Raw genomic sequence first — 20,295 nt, forward strand, 5'->3', positions numbered from 1 at the left:
AGGAGTCAGGAACAAATAGGCCTATCCAGTAACTCGGATAAGCCCGTGGAGATGGAGAGGCATCAAAAGCCGATAAACATCTGTAGGCTGTTTGTGCAGGGTAAGCAGTATGCATCCGTCTGATCGGGGTGATCGACTCCACAGCTGTGGCGGTAAAAGACCCCTTTCACAACCGTCAATGTAACTCACGCTGCGCAGGGGTGAGATGAATCATGTTGACACCGAGGATATCGAGCACCACAAGCAGATTTACTAGCTTCAGCAAACGAGTTGCCGAGCCAGTACAGTGCGCTAAGATTTTCCTTTTTTTCTTTTTTGGTTGCAGCAGCATGACAAGGGCCTCAGTACTTTTCCATGAGGCAAGATATTATGGCAAAGCCTCCCTCAGTAGGAGGATTTGCCAACTCTGCCTTTTTAATGGACAAGGACCATAAATCAGGGGAAAATGCTAATGTTGCAAGGGACTTATTGACAAAGATCCTTGTAAGATGTAGTAGGTGGAATGAGAAGGCCTAAAGTAAATCTATATAACAATGGGGACAGGAGGAAATTAGACTGTAACTTGGGCTTCAATTTAACTTGTTTTTTCCGGCCATGAATAATCAAGTGTGGTACACTATCAATCTAAAATTTGGACACCTTTATTTTCATGACTATTTACATTGTAGATTCCCACTGAAGACATCATGAACATATTTAGTTATTTTCTTTGCTACATAAAAAATAAAGTAAAAAAATAAAATAAAGAAGAACAATTAAATGACAAAGTGTGTCCAAACCTGTGACTGATAGTGTATCTATAGAAATATTAGACATAGCGATGAATTGTATAGCACATATTCTTTGTGGATCTTTTGTGTTTATGGGCTTCGCAGTTCAGATCTGCGCCGCTGACCCACATTAGCACAGCAAAGCAACGGGATCAGAGGTCGTTACGTGTGACGCCAACCAGACGATCAGAGCTTCATTGTCCTGCACAAGGACTGTATGCAGCGCATCTTGCACAACATCATGTGACTCTGCCGTTAACCTGCTGTAACCCCTGCGGCCTGTTTCGCCACTTGAGCATGACCGGCGTGTTGCCATAACTAACTTTTACACTAATGTAAAAAGTTGTAAACAATTATGACAGTAATTCATTATTAAAGCAAAACTGGGAGGAATCTTGTCATGCACCACACGAGTCTCATAATCTTTTGCTCATCTCACAAGTTTATTAAAATCCCAACCATTCAAGACAATGAGAGAAATGTCACACAAACACTGCAGGTACACACAGCGGCAGCCAGTGAGCTTTATGAGCAGTCAGGAGAGTGGCGTGTGGAAGCCTGCAGAACAAATTACATTTTTAAGCTTTTAAGGATCAAGTAAGTGCCACATTCTTGTCAAGATCTTGTAATGCCTGTTGCTGTGTCTAAAAGGTGAATTATCCCCGTTTTGCAGGCTTTGCCATGACAGGATATCCATGGCAATATAAGAATGGAGAAAAGAGCACACGTGGAATCAAAAATGAACATTAAAGTGATTTTATTGTCCAAACAGACAACTCAGTTTGTTTCAACATCAAATTTGAAAAACAATGGAAAGTTAAAAAAATAAAAAGGGGGAGGGGGATTTGGGACTTTTTTTTTTAACAAGTTAATTGTTAAAACAAATACACATCACTTGGGTGAACCATCCTTTAATAATTTATAAAGTCTCTGCATTGAAAAGGTGCATCAGGCGGAGGAGGGGGGGTAAAAAAATAAAAATGCAATAAAACATTTGGAAAGAGACGCAGCTGTGACAAAGCTGTGTGGAAAAAAAAAATGTGCATGAGATTTAAGGCATCCACATATTCCCCTATAGTGTGGGAAGTCCCACACCATGACAGCAGCATCTACGCAAGACATATAGTCTTAAAAACAATCACAGCCCTAAATACAGCATCACACAACCAGAATATGGCCCCCAAAAGACTAAATGTCAGACTCTTATTCAGCCCTCTGTGTGCTCGCTGTGGCTGAGCGTTCAACGTATCTGGAAACACACAGATGCCTCAAGAAAGTGTCTAGTGTCTTTAAGAAAAGTGTACCCGACAGTATGTCCCTCTCACACTTTGGGATCGGTTTACATTCATCTGCAAAAAGTACAACTTCAAATGGTGTTTGAGCAACTCATGTTAGAAAACACACAAACACCCAGAACATTACAATTTTGCTGATTTAAAAAAAAAAAAAAAAAAAAAAAAAGACTTGAATGAGAACAATCAGGCTTTCTGATGCACAAGCTTCTGGCTTTACATCCAAAGCTGACTGGCTAATAGTTAACACTGCGCTGTACAAAAACACTGTAGAAAACGTGACACCACTGGAGTGTCATTTACATTTGGGCAGAAGTGCATTTCCCAACAGGAAACCCAATATCCAAATCCCCAATCCCTACAAAAGTTCAGCACTCCTCAATCACGGTACCTGCCGAGGAGGAGTACAGTTTTTTCTTAACGAGACGGAAACCTGGACTCAGTTTAAGTGCGTGCCTAAAGGTCGGCGCAAAGCAGGTTCCCATAAAAAGAAAGTCCCGCAGGCTGGGCCAGGCGGTGCCATCCTGCTTAAAAACAAGAGTCAGCTCAAATGTAGGCACCACGGTGGCATCGTACACGATGCGTTCGAGCTGCTTGCATCCCTTGTCCAACTCCAGGTGGACGTAGAGAACAGAGCCGCGCAGACCGCAGGGCTCGCAAGATGCCAGCCGCAGGACTTCACGCGCTATTCTCCGCGTTAGCTTCTCTGGTACCAGCACAGAGGAGCAGTGTAGCGTTGTCTTCTTAGCCCGCGAAAGGCAGTTTTCAAACATCTTTGCCAGCTGCTGACAGGTTCTGTCCTCAGTGGCATCTGCAGTCCTCTGGGTCTCATCTAAGCAGTCTAACCAGACGTCCAGTCCTGGGAAAACAAGGCAAGATAAACATTTAAAGGTCAGATAATCCTGACTTAATCATATCAGCTGCAGTAAAATTGAAAGGTATTTTATTAGGTCAACTGGGACAAATCACAAGATTTCAACTCCACCAATGACTAAAGGAATGGGTCTGTGTTTGTATGCTTTTCAGCTGCCTTGTGTGAATGTGTCAACAGTCCCTTAAAAACGAAATACCATCTCAAGAGTCTGAGCTGCACACCCACAAAATATCATGTTTCTGCAGCACAATCTTGTAGCAATGTGCAGAGAAAGACAGCCTCAGACTTGCCTTCAATCGTGGGCTGCTGTTTCGCAAACAAACTGAAGGGATGACTTCATCTGTACCCGCCCCCTCCTCCTCCCCACTGCTGCAGCCATGCACCACACAGGGATAAACAAGCGCACAACTAGAAGTATCCAGCATCTAGCAGGTTAGCTACACAAACAAAAAGAAAACACTAGTAAGCTCACCTGCATCAATGCAACCGTGGTCATATCTTCTATCCGCCAATTCTGAAACACACTCGCTGCTTTTGGGCTTTAACGTGCTCGTAGCAACCATGGTGATAGCCTGTTTCTCCTGGAGTCGGCCGTTTTCCCGTAGTTTTAGAAAAGCTGCCTGAAAATAGTAGCGTCATTGTGTCAGTCCAAGCGGATGGTTTGAGCTATATTTAAACAAATGACTAACTGAGGTAGCTACCTCAGGATGCTAAAACTTTCAAAATGTAGCACCTAAAAGACAAAAAGCCGTAAAAAAACCTAAACAAATAAAAACTTAAACCCCTCAATTCTTTACTGCTAGCTTAAAAGACACTCATTCGCAGCATTAAACGACTCACCTTAAATATTATTTAATACAAAATAACTTAATTTAGACGGTTCCTCATGAATAAATTCGCGCACACACACATTGATATAGAAACACACACACACTGACAGTCAGACGTACTGCAACGGGGTGAAACTTCTGAGGGTTATTTATACCCTCGTCTACTCAGCTGACCAGAGGGCTTGACCAATCAGGCGCTGGACGCGGGACACAGCTCCTTTCCGATTGGCTGCGAAATAGCATTTAAATTAATTCATTGACCAATACTTGGGGGTGATTTCTTGTGTTGCTACGTGGGCAAGATAACACGCCGTAACGTTTTTGTATTCATTTTAAAGCGTTAACTTCGCCCGAAACGTGTTTTAATATGCACTCAACGCTTCAGCCACCTGTTTGGTAGATTATGGGTCACCAGCAAATGTTAATAAGCTATCTATGACTGTTTCATTATTATTATAGAGAGACCTCGAGCTATGTTTAAGCCTGTAATCAAGCCACGTGAGTTTTCATATTGCTGTTTGATCAGAAAACGCAAAATATTTTTGTAATCAATAAGGTAAACGAATAAAGAAAACGTAAACACATGAAAAAAATAAAAGTTAAACTACACACTTTAAAGAAGGGGTGGTTAATTAATATTCCCAATGTGTCACTTGATAGACTGGGACTGCACCAATAAGCTGAACTCATTACTGTTCAGTATCAAGTTTATCTCTTTGTGAACTTATTCTGGTGGCCCTCCACAACAGTCCCAGATTCTCATGTGGGCCCTTTAAAAACAGATTTTTTTTAAGTAACTTTATTCATAATTTTATTAGCTGTATTGACACAACGGTACTATCTAGAAAATTTGAGGCAAAAGCTGAAAATAAATCCCTTTTTCATCTCAAATCCAATTTTTGTGAACCTCACCCCAAACACAGAGTGCACAATGTCCTCATCAAAAGGACACACTGCCGTATGAAAGACATTCATCCTAACACAGAAGATCAGTAGACGAAGTCTGAGTGGGTTTCACTTCCCAAAAGTACAGTTATGAGTAAAGTGTGCAAACATTTCCCCAGATATTCTTTTAAACCAGATCAAAATGTGAATTTCAGGATTGTGAGGCAGGAGGAAGCCCTTTGACTATAGAGCCGCTGAGCCAAAAATGTCTTGTCTTACTGTATTGTGTGTATACATTTGGCAGGCAACGCGGCGAGCACAGTTGTTCAGTTCATCAGCGGTTTATCTCTCACCACTCACAGTCTCAACAGAGTTTTTCTCCCAGTAACTGGATCTGACCCTCTTACCCCCAGCAGCTCTGCTGGCTAAAGGGTAATGGAATCCAGTGGGCGAGGGAGAGACGGAGAGACCAAGCGTTTTCCACCGGTCACATGGGGGGAACTAGATATGCCCTGGAAAAAAAGTCACATTCTTTAATGTTGCTGCTTTTGTAGATGCAGAAATATACTGACAAGTGTTAGGTAAGCAAGGACTTTGGTAAAGTTCACATGTGTCAAAAACACAGCAAGGACAGAAAGAGCTGTCATTATGGAGGCGGTGGTAATGAGGTTTGGACTGACATTTATGAAAAATATGCAAGGTCGTTAGTAGCTGTCTAAGGGGTAGAAGTGGGTCAGGGGCTCTGAATAAGGAGTACTTGTACTTTAGGTAGATTACAAGTAGAAGTAAAATAATTTCCCAGCTCTTATGCAGCGCCTCTTAACATCATCAGTATTAGGGCACAGTCCAGCACATAAAACTCTGTATCTAATCGTTTCAAAGCCAGCAATCAACATTTTACACCCTGCAATTAAAATTTACAAGCAAGAAGAGATTCCTTTGAAAAGATATTTATCCAGGTCATCGAGTAAAGTTTAAAATAATCTAGACACTTCTATATTCTAAAGACTATCATCTCGAGTGTCAGCTGCATGACATATTGAAAATCTGCCATGAAGAGAACACTGTGTGTGATTTATTCCAGACACTGTGCCCGAGACCTGTCCTGCAAAGCTCTGGTTCTTATCTTGCAGGCGTTGTTGTAATTTGCAGCAGTGGGAGTTAGCTGCAGTAGCCTGGGCAGCAAACTGATTCGTGCAGTGTCTACAACACAAGCATTTCTTAAGCACTCGGAAATTGAGCTCAGGAGGTGCAGTGCGTTTGCACTTCTGCACAAGATCACATCCACTTCTGCTCGTTTTGCTTTGTGCGTCAAACATCTGCTCCACTGAAACAGCTGAGAGCAGGCCCCTAATGTGAGGCACTGCTGCGTTCGACCTTAACCTCCTGTCAGTAAGTCAAGTCAAATCCGAATCCGCTTGATAATTTTTCCCCAACTCCTGTTTCCCTGAATGAAGCAAAAGATGAAACGTGTCGGGTCTCGGGTTACTAATCCATTCTGGTTCAGATGAGCCTTCTCTTATCCCCTTGAGGACACGTGGTATGCCGATCTGGGACTCGCCTCCATCCAGTAAAACGTGCCCCTCGTTGCCCCCGCTAGGAAACTGAATAACAAGAAGCTTTTTGCTGAGTTGCATTTCAGGAGAAAGCAGGTTGCATGTGCCGGGGTTCATATTGGTGTATAGCTGCGTTTTGCTGGTTGTACATTTAAAAAAGGACTTACACACACACAGAAAAAAGTTAAACCTATTCTTTAGAGTCTGTGGGTCACGAAGGCTTTAATTTATCACTTTATAAATTCAAACATAAAAGGCTTTTATGTGTCGCACAGTGAGCTCAAAATCTCTGTTTTCACAGGCAGCTTGAACAGTTTTAGTTAACAAATGAAAAATGTTCTGAAAGGCATCGTTTACATCTCAGCAATATTAAAAAAGTCAACTTTTATCCCCAGTCCATGGTTTTGTAACTTTTTGGCTGGTCATCTGTGAAGCGCTGTGTCCGGGGCTGACACCCATTCAACTATTTCACGGCTTCAAACGATCTGAAATCCAGCAGCTTGGTTTTTAACAGCTGCTAAGAAAAGAAAGCACATCGCTCCCTTCCTAGCTTTTTAAAGGCTTTAGTGGTTTACATTTCTGATCTGCTCGCACTATTCTCTGCCCCAGGTCACTTAGGTCATTATCACAACTGCTCCTGTCAGACTTCTTTATTCATTTCTCAGATTTAAAGCTGTCTGCCTCCAGATTTGGATGAATCTCCTACTTCAGCTCAGATCGTGTCCCACAGCTGATGTAAATGTAAACTCGACCTTTTCTTAAACACTTTTACAGCTTTGATGCGTTGATAGTTTATTCATCTGTTTTTGTAATCCTTGCCAGTTACTTCCTCAGATGCACAGTTTTACTGTCCCCTCTAAATGCATCGACTGTAAAGCGCTTTGGGTCGAGTGCTGCTGTTATTAAATGTGCTTTTAAAATAAAATGACTCAACGTTAATGTGAATGTTTCAAATGGCAGTTAAAGAAGGCCCGCTATGCTCATTTCTATTCTGCAAAGCATGCACTTTTAGTTAAGAAGGCTTGTGCCTTAAAATGTAAAAAGACAGAAGGATTCAGGTTTGTAACAACAGGAACAAAAACATGTGGGAGAAAATAACAGGCAAAGATACATATTGATTATTTAGAGTCAAGAGAGGAGAAGGGGTCGAAAAGGGGTGACAAACACACTGAGCAGGAGAGCGCGAAGAAAGCTCCCCACGATGCCCTGAATGTCACAGCCCCGGCCACAGCTGTTAGCGCATTTTATTTGTGTGTGGAGGGTCTTCTGCCAACCTGCTCGCCGTGTCTTTGATGGAAACGTGCCCACAGTCCAAGCTGTCACCCGGTCTCATTTTACGAAGGCCACGGTCAGACCTAACAGGGCAGTGTGTGAATCAGAGCAAAATGAAGGTCATGAGAGATTTTATGTTTGATGTTATATACTCAAAACACCATCTGGGAGGGAGGCTCTTGAACTTATTTGTTACGCACTGCGTGGAAATATGAAGAAGAAGCTGAGAGGTGTGTTTGACTATCGTTGCTTATATCTCACTCCACTGTCAACAACCTCTTTGGAACCTGGCTGCAATAAACAGCAGCCAAAAACATTTCTTTGCTCTTTCATTCTGTAGTTACCTGTTGGCTCCCTCTAGTGGTGAATCACTTAACTCACACCATTGGTGTCCTACAGCTCGCTCACAAAGAACCACAATCAAATACAATAAATTAGAACTTTTAATTTATTTTAATGATTAAATTATCCATTTAGCACATCTCCTATATGCTATTTCAGATCTATCAGAAGATGCATATGTATATGTTAAAAAACAGGGCAGCACAAAAAAGACATTTTCTAGTGATTTATTGAGGAAATTGATGATGACAAATTCCAGCCACAAAGCATAAAGTAGTTCCAGTGTCTATAAATCCAAACAGCCTTTTGCATCTGCTTTAGTTATGTGTGCTTTGGTGCAACATTTGTAGAAGAAAACCCCACAAAAACATTTAACAGACCCTCTGTTGCAGCAAATTCCTATGTTGTTACACGCGCAAACAAGTCGTCCTAACAGCAAATATCTAGCGCACATCAAACAAACCCCAAACCTTCATAATTAGCAAAATGGCTCAAGGCAAGTAAAAAGTAAATGGCAGATAAGAAGGTAACGAAAGGATGATTACAGAGTTATAAAGCGTATGATAAGACTAACGTGAAGGATCTGGGGTCACTACACAGGAAACATGTTTGCGGCAGTAGTTTGCACCGAGTGCAAATAAAGGCTGCATAAATAATAAGTCACCACTGTCATTTAATAGGCGGCGTGTCAGCTTCTTTAGATGAGCTTTGCAGTCCTTACTTTTGAGATCAAGTTCATTTGTTTTAAGATTTATCATCGCAGTCACACGCCCTACTTCATAAAACTGCTCTCTGCATACAGAATCACACTTGAAAGCATCTTTTATTAAAAAAAAAAAATTAAAATATTTCATTACAGCTTAAAAAAAGGAGACCTAGGATCGAAACAGCTTTCTCAGACCATCAGTGTGTGGGCGGCGATGGTGACTCTTCTTATCTGGCTTCAGCTGAAACACACAAAAGAACAGGAGCAATTCATAAAACTGATTTTCCAACCTGAAGAGTCAAAAAGGCCGTTAAATTGTGATTTTCATCTTATTGCGTTTGCTGTTTTAAAGCTCCGCTCCAGCAGCCTGCAACAAAACAAACCCTTCTTTTTTTTCCTCATCAGAATTCCTGAAGCGTTATTCCATTTCCCTGCCAAAGGCATGCAGGCCTGACTGGGAAGGAAGGCATTGCATTCGTTGGCCAACTTGTGTTTTATAGTAGGTGGGGTGAAGGGGTAACTTAGGGTGTGTGCGCAAACTATGCTTGACACGCGCGCCCGTGGATGTGCTCGTGCCTTTACGCACGCACGCCTCCGTAGCATGTGGGGCCACGCTGACATTTACTCAGTGCACAATAGGTCGCGTCCAAAATAATCTGCGTTTATGTTAGGATGTCCCTATCTTTCAAGCCCTGCTGCTTGTTTGAGGGCGGGGGGCGCGAAATCACAGGAAACACCTTCTGCTGCCTAGCTAAAGCCCCAGAAGCCCATACAGTACAATGAGGATATTAAAAGCCCAGCACTTCCCTGGGATAATTGAAATTCGGTGTCTGGAGAAACAGTTTCACCAAGTGATGGAAGAATGCGCAAACAGAGGGAAGTCGGGAGGAACCCGCTGCAGGAAATAGAGGGAAGGCGGCTCACCGTTCTCTTCTCTTCCTGATGATTTAACTCCGAGGAGCATGACGCCATCCTTGCTGTTCTCAGCTCTCTGGAAAGATGCGCTGTGAAGGGTTTTAAAGAGATAAATGTTTGGCTTTTCTTCACACACCCTGAAAATGGCATAATCTGTCTGATCTTTTAATATCAAACTCACTTCTCAGTTCCAGTGTCGACGGTTTCTGTTCAGCAGAAGACAACAGAAGGCAATGATAAGCACACATGCTTGTTTGAATTAAAAGAATTTTTCAAATCATAAATCCCAGTGTAAGCACTCGTGCATGGGCGTCCTGGCAGAGCATGTACCTGTGGGGTTGTGGACTTTCTTGGATTTGAATTTGAGGACGATGGCGATAGCAGCTGCGGCCAGGATGGCGGGCAACACAAGCCACCACAGCTTTTTATCTGGGGGAGGGGAACACGAAGGACACGGCCATCAGTATCCATCTGGTGTGACGTGCGTCTTCCACATTTGCGTCTAACCAAAGGGCAGAGCAGTGATGTAGCAGCTGCAGAACCACGCAGTTTGGACTTTCGACCTTTAACGGCCCTTCTACATGGACTCTGCATTGCAGTGCAGAGTTTTATCCCCCAAATCATTAAAAAGTAAAAAAAAATGTTTTAAAGTCTGTCAACATAATATGTGACCTTTTTTAAAACAAGATTTTATTGGATTGGGCTATTTTAAAGGTTTTGGAGCCCCGCAGTGGAATGATTCAGCCCTCTGAGGTGGCAGAGTCAGTGGGCTGGGCAAATGGGAATCTCAGTAATTACTGTGTATTTTTTTGCCCACACATCAGATATATGTAATCAGGAATCCCAAATTGCTTGCGGTGTTGCTGATAGCGTAATCCCCAGTAGGACACTAGTTTTCTGTTTTCCTTTTTTTTCTTTGCTCTGAAGCTTTTTGTGCTTTCAAGTTCAAGGTTTTTATTTAACAAACGATACTCACAGTCTATGCATTCATCTTCATCTCTAGATTACAAGTCAATCATATGGAGGACCAGAAGAGTTACATATCAAGATCATTCAATATGACTCAGTGAAAATGAAATGAATGAATGAATATCTACATTTACTTGTTGCTAGCGTTTAATCATATACCATTTATTTAGTGTCTATATTTTTATTGGCAGCTTTGGTCCTCCGTACAGATTCAGCTGTGAGAGGCTGCAGCTGCTGCATCGCTGGTGTGCAAAGTCAGATTGATTAGCTTTGTTACCTGCTGATTTCTCCTCTGTTTGACCCGCCTGAGAACCTTTCAACGACACACATTTTGATTTGATTAAACACAGTTGGGATGTCCATTCATGACCTCACGTTTAGCTCACTGTACACAGGATCACTTACCGGGACTGTTCTCCTGAGGGGTTCCTTTAGTGGGAGGTGATGATGTCCTTGAAGATCTGCTTTGAGAGTCAGCGGTGTTTTGTTGTCCTGTCACATTTAAATTCATTATTTATTTATATATTTCATAAATTAACTAAATTTTTTTTTTTTTACTCAAAGACGGTTCTGGTTTCAATTATAATGTGTGGAGCTGTTTGGGGATTTCTTTTAATTTCAACATTTTCAACAAGGACGTGCTGAAGGATGGTTATCAATAAGAGAAGAGAGCACAGAAGGAAAAAGAAAGAGAGGGAGGCAAACAATCATGTCGATACAAACAGTACTGTACCTGGGGCAGGAGGAGTGGTACCTGTGGACAGTAAAGAGCAGCGTTGTTTCATTTGAAAAACAAACTGTTTTAGTTGTTTGATGTGTTTTTAATGCTTTAAAAAAAATCGCATGATCACATTTTTTTTTATTGTGTACCTAAGTCCTGGTCAGGATCGGTCTCATCTGTTAAGATAAGATAAGATAAGATAAGATAACTCTTTATTGTCATTGCACAGTCATACATAGTACAGTAGTACAATGAAATTGGAAAAACTGTCCTACGTCGGCACTACATATAACACAACACGACACGATATGACACATCACAACTTGTTCAGAAAACAAGTGAAGAAACCTATGCCTATCACTGAGGAGCTCACACGTGCCACACTTACCTTGACCTGCTCTGCTTTGGCCATCAGAATGCTCACTCTGAGAGACATCAGTGGGGGCTGATAAAAAAGAAAAAACCTCATGAAATATGTTAAAAGTATCTATGTCAAACTGCCTTCCATATACATTGTTACACTTTATTTCTGAATGCAAAATGAAGTTCATTTAAATCGTCTCTGTACTAAAGCACATGTAGAAACCCTTCAACAAACCACATATGTCATATAAAATTATACAGAGCCTTACTTCCAATGCTTGTCTTGTTCACTAGTTCAGTAGTCAAAGAGTCATTCTGGGCGGATGTGGATGTAGCAGCAGCAGCAGCAGCAGTAGTAGTAGTAGGTAACGTAGTACTGGCTTTAGGCGTGTCTCCTAGAAAACAGAATGTAATGAAGGTTTGTAGGAAAATCTGTTGGAGCTTGACGATAAAATAAACAAGCAGTCTTTAGCCCAAACTAGCTTGTTTTTAAAAGCACACCATCTTGTCCCTTTTCCCCCCTTTACTACAGTATATTATTTATTACCTTTAAATCCACTGTATTTTAAATGTCTTTACAAGTACTCCAGTATGCAGTTTAAGGTCACAAACCGTGCTTCTACATCTACAGGTGTGTCCTAAAAATGGTTTTAAGGTGAGCTTTGAGAAACCGTTTTCGTGCTCAGGAGATGCATGTAAATTCCATGAAACAGGACAATAAAGCAAAGTGAAATGCAAAGAAATTTGGAAGAGGGCTTTAAGAAACACTCACTATCCAGAGGAGATGTGGTCGTATCTGTAGGAGGAGAGGGAGGTGCTGCTGTTATTGCCTTTGCTGTTGTCGTTTTTGTTGTTATTGTTGGAACTGTTGCCGGTCCTGGTGCTTTTGTTGTGGTTGAGGTTTGGCTTGACTCATTTTCTGTGTGGTATGAAGAAATCATGAAGGAAGTTAAGGAAAATGATTTGATTAGATCCACATAAAAGTCTTTTGGTGGTTATTTAAAGATATATGTGATTGTGGAGAGGTTACAAGAGAGATTAACACACTTTGTTATCTATCCAGAGAAAATCTACAACCGACACCAGCTCACTGTTGAACTCATTGCATCTAAAAACTCAAAATCTTTGTCTGCATGTCTGTCTTGTAACGTCCCTGAGTGCCTTCTTTGGTTGGATTGTTCTCTGCGATCCAGATTTAAGGTATTTCTGCATCCGCTGGAAGGTATGTCTATCTTTTATGTACAGTCTTTGGTTTCACCATCAGATCAGGCCCTCACTCACCACGTCAGGGTATGAAACAGAAAGATGGCTCCAGCAGAAATGCTCAGCTTGAGGTTTCACAGCAGGATTTTACTGACTAACGGGTGGTGCAGCAGTGGCTACAGCTTATATTGTCCACCTGTATGGTCTCCATTGAAGATTTTGGGTTGTGGTTGCTTTGGTAACCCTGCATTTCTCATAATTACTCATGGGAATGGAATTCTTTGGCTCCATCTGAAGTCGCTTCCGTCACTTCCTCGATCGGAAGTGACGGAAGCGATGGTATTCTTTGTCTCTGCTGAACACCGTGCCGCCAACAATGAATTCACTTGTCATCGTTACAAGTCACAAAACTTAAGTGACATGTTGCTGTTCTTTTCCAATGTGCACAAACCTTTTTAAAAATACTCAACTGAGAAAGGAAATGGTTAATATTTCCTTTTTGTTATTACAGTAAGTTATTACTTGTGTATCCTTGGTTGAAACTGTAAAGATATTTATGCCCAGTTTTGCTCACTGAGTCACAGGCTTGCTTTACAAGCTCTGACCGCCATCCTGCGTCGTGGCTGTTTGGCGCTACTTTAAAGGCCAGCTTCTGAGACGACCGAGGGTCAAACATGTCAGACAGGGGGTGAAAAGTCTAGATAGAGAAGGAGATTACGGCATGTCGAGGTGGATATCCTCTGCCCCAAGTGTCGCAGCAGTGTGAAGCTGCATCCTGTCCCAGACATATACAATTGTTGCTCCCCGACCCGTGTTAAGCTTCCTGCTGTCGATCACGATTTCATTCAGTGCATTTCACTGCAGTCCGGCTGCTTGATGGCTAACAGGACGTTTCTGCTCTGACCGCACAAAGATCAGACTGTTTTTCATGAATCTGGTCAGGAAGGAAAATCAAGTCTCCCTGCCAGACATAACTCTAAAGTATTTAAGGCAAGTCTCAAGTCAGGTCATTGAGTTGTTAAAGGAAGAGTACGAGGCGAGTCTTCGGTATGTTGGATCATTCAGAGAGTTGTTTAAGTTCCTGCTAGTAAATCGAGGTAAAGTTAAATGTTAAGTATGTGTAAATTGTTTGCGACGCATCGTGGCCTTTTCAGTCCTTTAATCATGTAAACAAATCCAAGTCAAGCCTCAAGTATTTCAAGCAAGTTTAAAGATCAAAAGCTAAAGATTTGCCAGCATCAGAGAGTTTCGGATCCTACCAGGCCCACACTTCATTACTTTTCCTTATGTGTCGCGGAACAAAATCTCACACAGATAATTCTAATGGCCCAGGCGTGGGCGTTTCCTCCAGCTTGTTTACCGCTTAAACCTTGGAAGAAGATTGGCTGTCACCTGGGATCTGTCAGGCTCAGGACAATAATCTGCTGTCTCTGTGATAGAGGGGGCGGTTTGGTTCTCACTGCCTATCTGCTGTTAGATCACCTATCTGCTCGGCACAGACAAGCTTTCAAGTTCTTTTGTTTCTGCAGAATGAAAAAAAAAAAACAAGTCAGTAGCCATGTGGCACTCTGGTGCTTTTCATGCCAGAGGTTCTGACTTGTATCTAACATCTGTTCACTCGCAAAAATCAGAAACAAATTGTCAGACTTGTTAGTTTGAAGGTCTCCGTTAAGATTTGGAGGCATAGAAACACAATCACATAAAAATGTGCTCCAAGTTTATCTCCCTTGGATAAGCAAAAATAGTCTGAGTGGATGTCCTTAAAGTAACGTAAGTGACTTTTGACCATCGCTGTGATCTTTATCATTGCACACACCAAGGGGGAAACGCATGGGTTAAAGGGAAGAACCATTAACCAGTGCTCAAACCAAAACAGAACACAACTATGGAGGCAGTCATCTTGATAGAAAGCCTACTACGTTTAGTTTTACTATAAATCACAGAAACAAGGTTGTTGCTAACTATTAAAGAGTGCTGAAGACTTCTATCAGCATGTGATCAAGCTGTAGCCATTGTGAATGATCGCCCTACCTTGTGTGAAGACATGGGCAGATGCTAGAAGCAGGACAGCAAAAACCCTGACGGACTTCATGGCGATTCTGCAGCTGTGAACTCCTTAAACGTCTCCCTTCGAGTGGCCCGTGTGAAAGGTGTCCAAGCCTGGGTGCTCCGCTGCTGATGCTTATTTTGGCACTTCCTTTAGATAGAGAAGGGGAGGAAATACACTGGCTTCCCTTCCTGACGTAAACTGGGTGGATGTAGAGACTAACACAAGGCAGGCACTTGGCTCAATTCTGGGTCTATTTAACAATCATGTCAGTTTTGTATAATGTGGTGGAACCCAAAGGCAACTCCCATTGCTTATTTTTTCCTGCTCTGACACCACTTAACGAGGGTGAAGGAGACTGGAGAGACCTCACGGAGAGTGAATGGAGCAGAATCGGACAAAACAGATGAGATTAGATCTTTAAAAAAGTAGTTACACTGAGCCAGAGCTGTGCGTAAGTGAAGTAACTGTGGTAAATTTTGATAGTGGTGACATTGCAAGCCTTAATCCATTGGAAACCATTAACATACTACACAGTTCAACTGAGAGATAGAATCAGATTGGTAAATAATGACTGGAACTGATGACAAAGACCTGACAGCCCAGAGGAGCTGCTGAGAAGCCAGCCATTCTCCACTATTTGTTAAACAATGTCTTCACAAAACCTGTTGTCCAGGCGTGTTGGTGGTAACACACACTCGCACATCGACCGATGCATAAAGTCAAGACAGCTGTTTTTTTGCAAAAGCATCACAAAATGAGTTTGGATTTTTATACAGAGTGAGGTTATAATCAAAGACGAAATGAGTTCTTCACTTTTGAACACTGCCCGTTTTTACTTGAAACGTTTTACTTGAAAAAACTTTAAAAAACAAAACAAAAAAACAACTCATATTGTTTCCTACCCTATCCCCACCCCCAACAAAACCAAACTGCTGTTTTTTGGGCCCTCCCAAAAAACAGGATGCCAGAGTTTACTTCCTTTCATTTAAACATTGTGTTTAATAACTGAAAGGAGGTCCAAAAGAAAGACACTTGAGACACGCACACGAGAAGTGGACTTCTTAGCTAAAATATAGAATGACTTAAATGTTTGTTTTACTAATTAGAATTTTTTTTTCCCACTGACAATAAAATAGAAATAGCTGTAACATATTTTCCCAACACATTTTCAGAAAGCCTGACATTTCCAAAATTAAATGTAAACTTCAACTGCAACCTAATGTACATGCACACACCGATCACTTCATTCGGTACACCTATTCAGTTCCTCGTCAATACAAATGTGTAATCAGCCAATCACGTGGCAGCAGCTCAGTGCCTTTAGACCTGTTGACATGCTCACAATGACTCACTGGACTTCAAATCAATCATCAGAATGAGGAAGAAAAGTGATTGAAGTGTTTGTTTAATTTAATGTGTTTGTCCTTGGCAGGCTGGTTGGTATGAGTAAGGAAAGTGGCCTAAAAAGAGAAAATATGCAGTTAGCAGTTGGGTGGAGATATCTTGTTGACTCCAGAGGTCAGAGGGGAATGACCAGGCTTCTTCTAGCTGACAGGAAGGCAGCACTATTGCTAATATATAACCACTTGTTACAAGAAAGGTATGCAGAACATCACTCCCATCAGCTAAGAACTGCTACTGCAAAGTGTCGTCTCGAGCTCATGCTGCATTTGGATGTAAGGATCAGAATTTGGCATAAGCAGCATAAAAGCATGGCTCCATCCTGACTTGTATGAGGAGTTCAGGTTGCTGGTGGTGTAATGTGTTTGAGATATTGACTTTGGGCCCCTTTGTATCAATTCCCTCATTGTTTAAAAGTCACAAGCCTACCTGTTGCTTACTAATTAAAGCGCACCCACATCCTTTGACGGCTTCCTTCTCAGGTCATCTCAAACTTCTTTTGAACGTGACAGCGAGTTCGTTCTACTCGAATGGCCTCCAGTCACCAGATCTCAATCCAGAAGAGCACCTCTGAGATGTGGCGCAAACCAGAGAGCCGCATCATGGATGTGCAGCCATGCTGTCACATCAATCTGAGGAATGTTTTCAACACCTCAGGGTCCAACTCGGGCGTAGCTAATAAAGTGGCAGTTGCATGTAAAAGAAACAAGGCTGCAGATCCCTGTTCTCACAAACAAGTGTGATTATGCACAGTCATTATGTTTGAGCTTAGCCTCCCGAGTTTAATCAAAGAAGTCACTGAGGTTGATAAAGAGGAAACACCTTTGCTGAGGAACTGCCAAGTAGCAATTTCCTATTTACATACTGCAGCGCTTTGAGCCAAGCTGTGTTTGACTGGAGCTGTAGAGGAGAATCACACTGAACTCATATGAAACCATATATGACGATGACTTCTATCGGTTTTCAGGCGCTCACGCACACATTCACCACACACACAGGGGATTCAGGTTCATTTCAAGTTGAAATTCATGCACATTTTTATTGAACAGTTATATAAAATACTTTTCATAGTTGCAAGTGCATGCCTCATCTGCCAACAGTTTTGAAGTTAAATTACAAAAGCAAGGCTTCATGTCGTGTAGTGAATTACTTGGGCACTTAAAGCAGTTCTTAAAAAAGATCTAAGTTTGTTTTTTCCTCGTTTCATCTTAAAGTATTGAGCAGTATCAAACCTGTAACTGATATACAAAGCAGAGGTCCAAATAATAGTCATAATAATAATAATAATAATCAAATTACACTTTCTGTGGCACATTTACAAAAACAAAACAAAACCGATTCACCTGTTATATGACACAAACAGCTAATCATGCATTTTGGAGTTCCACATGTAACCACACACCTCACAAGAATTGTCAAACATGCTTAATTGGACTGTGTGCACTTACAAGCGCAGGTTAAAAATTTCATTTCTCATCCATCATAGATAATTAAATGCTTCAATTACAAAAAAAGAAGGCATAGAGCATCATGGTGTTAATTGAAAGTATGCAGTTATACGTTTCCAGTATATGTTCACTAAAGCGCAATATATTTCAAAACAGGCCTCCACAGCCAAAGTTTTCAGATGTTCTATTTCCTTTTGTTTGATTTTTTTTTTATAAAACATGCATAGGCAGACACTTTATTGTATTCTTTTTTCCTTTTCTTTTTTACACAATATAGTTTCTCTATTTTTACTTTGTTCGCAATACTTAAAAAGAGAAAAAAAAAATAACACTCATTTCCAGCAAGCCACAATAAATCTACCCTCCCCCCCTCCCCCCTTCCAAAAGAGACAAAAAATAAACATATCTGCAAATGATAGATAGGTTAAGTGTAAATTCCAGTTATGAAACTCAAGAAAATAGGTATTCATTACTGAGTTATTTAGCCATTATACAGAAAAATCAGGTCAAAGCACACACCAAAAGAACCTGAGGTAAGCATAATATGTACAAAACCATAAAACGTTCCATTATTTGGCATTTCCACAACATTGCAACATTCTTTTTTTTTTTTTTAAGACTGCCTAATTAATTTCAGAGCTATTTTATAAGAGTAGCAAAACAAAAAGTTATCAATAAATAGTCCTTATTTAGTTTGTACACCCTTATATGTTAAAACATTATCTCATGTTCTGTCCTTTTTAGTGCTGTATTTTTGTAAACGTACGATAGTTAGTAAGAAGTTAAACGACTTTCCGTTTCGGTGTAAATGAGCAAGGGTCTTTCAAGAAAGAAAAAAAAAGAAAAACAAGAAACTGAATCACCTTTAAGATCTCGATCTCTCTTTCTCTCCCCCCATCGTTCTCTCCCTCTCTGACATACTGTGGTGTGGAGGTGAATCAAGCGCGGTTACGGCCTGACCCTTCAGAAATGTGACCTGGCAATAACTTAGCAGATTTGACTATGAACTAATATTTTGAAGGCATATCCAAAGACTAGCAAGTGAGATGTCCCCCCGTTATGAGCCATAGATGCCTCCCCCCTCCACATTCCATCACTCCTTCTCCTCCTCCATCCCACACCTTCACCCTCTGCCCCTTTTCTGTGGTGGCGGGTCGCGATGAGGCTGGGGGGCGAGGCAGCCCCGTCGGCCAAGGTGGCGCCTTGCTGCTGGGCCTTCACTGGATGTTGCTGCCGCTGCTGGTGCTCCCCTTGGCATCTGTGCCGTTGGTCTCCGAGGACAGGGCCTTGTTGAGAGAGTTGAGGCTGGCGTCAGAAGGCAGGGCGTCTCGCCGCGGAGGCATCCTCTCGTTGATGCGGTCCAGGCCCTTGGCCTCTTCGAAGCTAGTGATCTTGTGCTGAGGCGAGAAGCCTTTGATTGCTGTTGAGATGCAGGAAATAAGGGTAGGGAGGGGGGGGGGGGGGGAAGAGAGTTAGGAGTGATTTTATATGGTGTAGAGTTTAAATGATTAAAAGAATGGGGGTGGAAGGGGTGGGGGTCACGCTCACATTCACCCGTGAATCACCAAATTTGATTATATTTGCTTTGCTCTTGAAATTGTGAGAGAAAAAAAATTGTTTTACTGAGAAAGTGACAACAGAGGCTGCACCTGATCACCTGATGAGCTGCTGGCTAGTTCAGTTACATTTAATCCATGAAAACTGAATATCTAAAGGCGATCTCTGATATGATAAGTGCATGGCGTCGATCTCTCCAGACACACTTGTAGGTTTGGAAAACAGAAATACTTGCTTTCTTGGGTGGGGTCACATGAGAAGATTTAAAAAATAAAAAAATAAAAAAAAATCCTGCCCATTAAATCTGGTTAGCTTAGCTTCTTTCTTTTGTTTCTTTTGGCTGCTACCTTGTTTGCAAAGTGTCAATATCCTCATATTTCTATCCAAGCTGTCCTTTTTGATACAACTCTTCAAGGGATTTTGATAATCTCCTCCTGACTAGAACCATGCATCTTTTGCATGTTTGGCAAATGTGTTAACCACTACACTATGGAGCCGACTGTAAAGCGTTAAACTTCCGCCCCTTGAGCGTGGAACCAAAAGCGAGGCAATCAAAGGAGCCTACCAAAGGAATGTTTACAGGCTAGTACAAAATATTGTTTTTTTGGCTTCTATTAATAATTTCTATGAGTTATAAGTGGATACCAGGCAGGTCAAAGTTTGTGCACATTAGTGCTTTGCTGGGTGTTAAGCTGAAGTAGCTAGCTGTGACTGAGAATCACGAGTGTTATGAATCTTCTCTTGTGACTCCACCCAGGAAATAAAAAAATTCTAAAAGTTGAACTTTCTTTGGGTTGAAGATGAATGAAGTGAGAAGAATCTTTGCTATTCATGAGGCCAGACAAAGTCTTCAACCACTGTTACTTGTTTGTGTTTTTCATGGAAAACAGTATTTGTCGTGCAGCATTTTAAACGATTAATGGTTTAATAAGGCATGAACGCAATATGAAAGTATTTAAGCAATTTGATAATGTGACAACACACGGATATAACTTATGTGATAATGCCGCTTGACAGATGAAACGATTACATATTCCTTCTAACTCTACAAAGGGCACTTCCTGACATCAGGGTCGACAGGTTTTCACTGTGCCAACAATATCCGTGATAGCAGACCATCTCGTGGCCATCTTGTCATGCT

At 41.5% G+C, this 20,295-nt stretch overlaps 3 protein-coding genes across 7 annotated transcripts in view; all 3 read right to left on the reverse strand.

Moving 5' to 3' along the window:
- Positions 1-1,510: 1,510 nt before the first annotated feature.
- LOC113018619 (DNA damage-inducible transcript 4-like protein) lies at positions 1,511-3,917 on the reverse strand. Its single transcript, XM_026161805.2, has 3 exons — positions 3,777-3,917; positions 3,409-3,556; positions 1,511-2,921 (listed from the first exon to the last, which is right to left on the reverse strand). Exons 2-3 carry the CDS (start codon positions 3,497-3,499, stop codon positions 2,431-2,433), a joined length of 582 nt encoding a protein of 193 aa, XP_026017590.2. The 5' UTR covers positions 3,500-3,556; positions 3,777-3,917; the 3' UTR covers positions 1,511-2,430.
- A 4,117-nt stretch (positions 3,918-8,034) lies between these two features.
- Positions 8,035-15,144, reverse strand: LOC113018618 (uncharacterized). Of its 2 annotated transcripts, XM_026161803.2 has the most exons (12): positions 14,730-15,144; positions 12,268-12,414; positions 11,765-11,890; positions 11,521-11,577; positions 11,282-11,308; positions 11,145-11,165; positions 10,817-10,903; positions 10,689-10,724; positions 9,773-9,871; positions 9,624-9,648; positions 9,452-9,531; positions 8,035-8,768 (listed from the first exon to the last, which is right to left on the reverse strand). In XM_026161803.2, the coding sequence occupies exons 1-12, from the start codon at positions 14,788-14,790 to the stop codon at positions 8,755-8,757; spliced, it is 780 nt and encodes a 259-aa protein (XP_026017588.2). In that variant the 5' UTR covers positions 14,791-15,144; the 3' UTR covers positions 8,035-8,754. The 2 variants fall into 2 exon arrangements, with proteins under 2 accessions (XP_026017588.2, XP_026017589.2); XM_026161804.2 differs by lacking the exon at positions 11,282-11,308.
- A 3,164-nt stretch (positions 15,145-18,308) lies between these two features.
- LOC113018612 (protein phosphatase 3 catalytic subunit alpha) overlaps positions 18,309-20,295 on the reverse strand; it is a 67,038-nt gene continuing 65,051 nt past the window's right edge. For 3 of the 4 annotated variants that reach the window (XM_026161788.2, XM_026161789.2, XM_026161786.2), the window contains one exon: positions 18,675-19,017. In XM_026161788.2, coding sequence (XP_026017573.1) covers positions 18,815-19,017 — 203 coding nt within the window. In that variant the 3' untranslated portion in view covers positions 18,675-18,814. Of the gene's footprint in view, positions 19,018-20,295 lie in introns of all 4 variants that reach the window. The other variant, XM_026161790.2, reaches the window with a different exon arrangement.

This window comes from Astatotilapia calliptera, chromosome 3 (assembly GCF_964374335.1).
Source record: "Astatotilapia calliptera chromosome 3, fAstCal68.1, whole genome shotgun sequence".
Taxonomy (NCBI): domain Eukaryota; kingdom Metazoa; phylum Chordata; class Actinopteri; order Cichliformes; family Cichlidae; genus Astatotilapia; species Astatotilapia calliptera.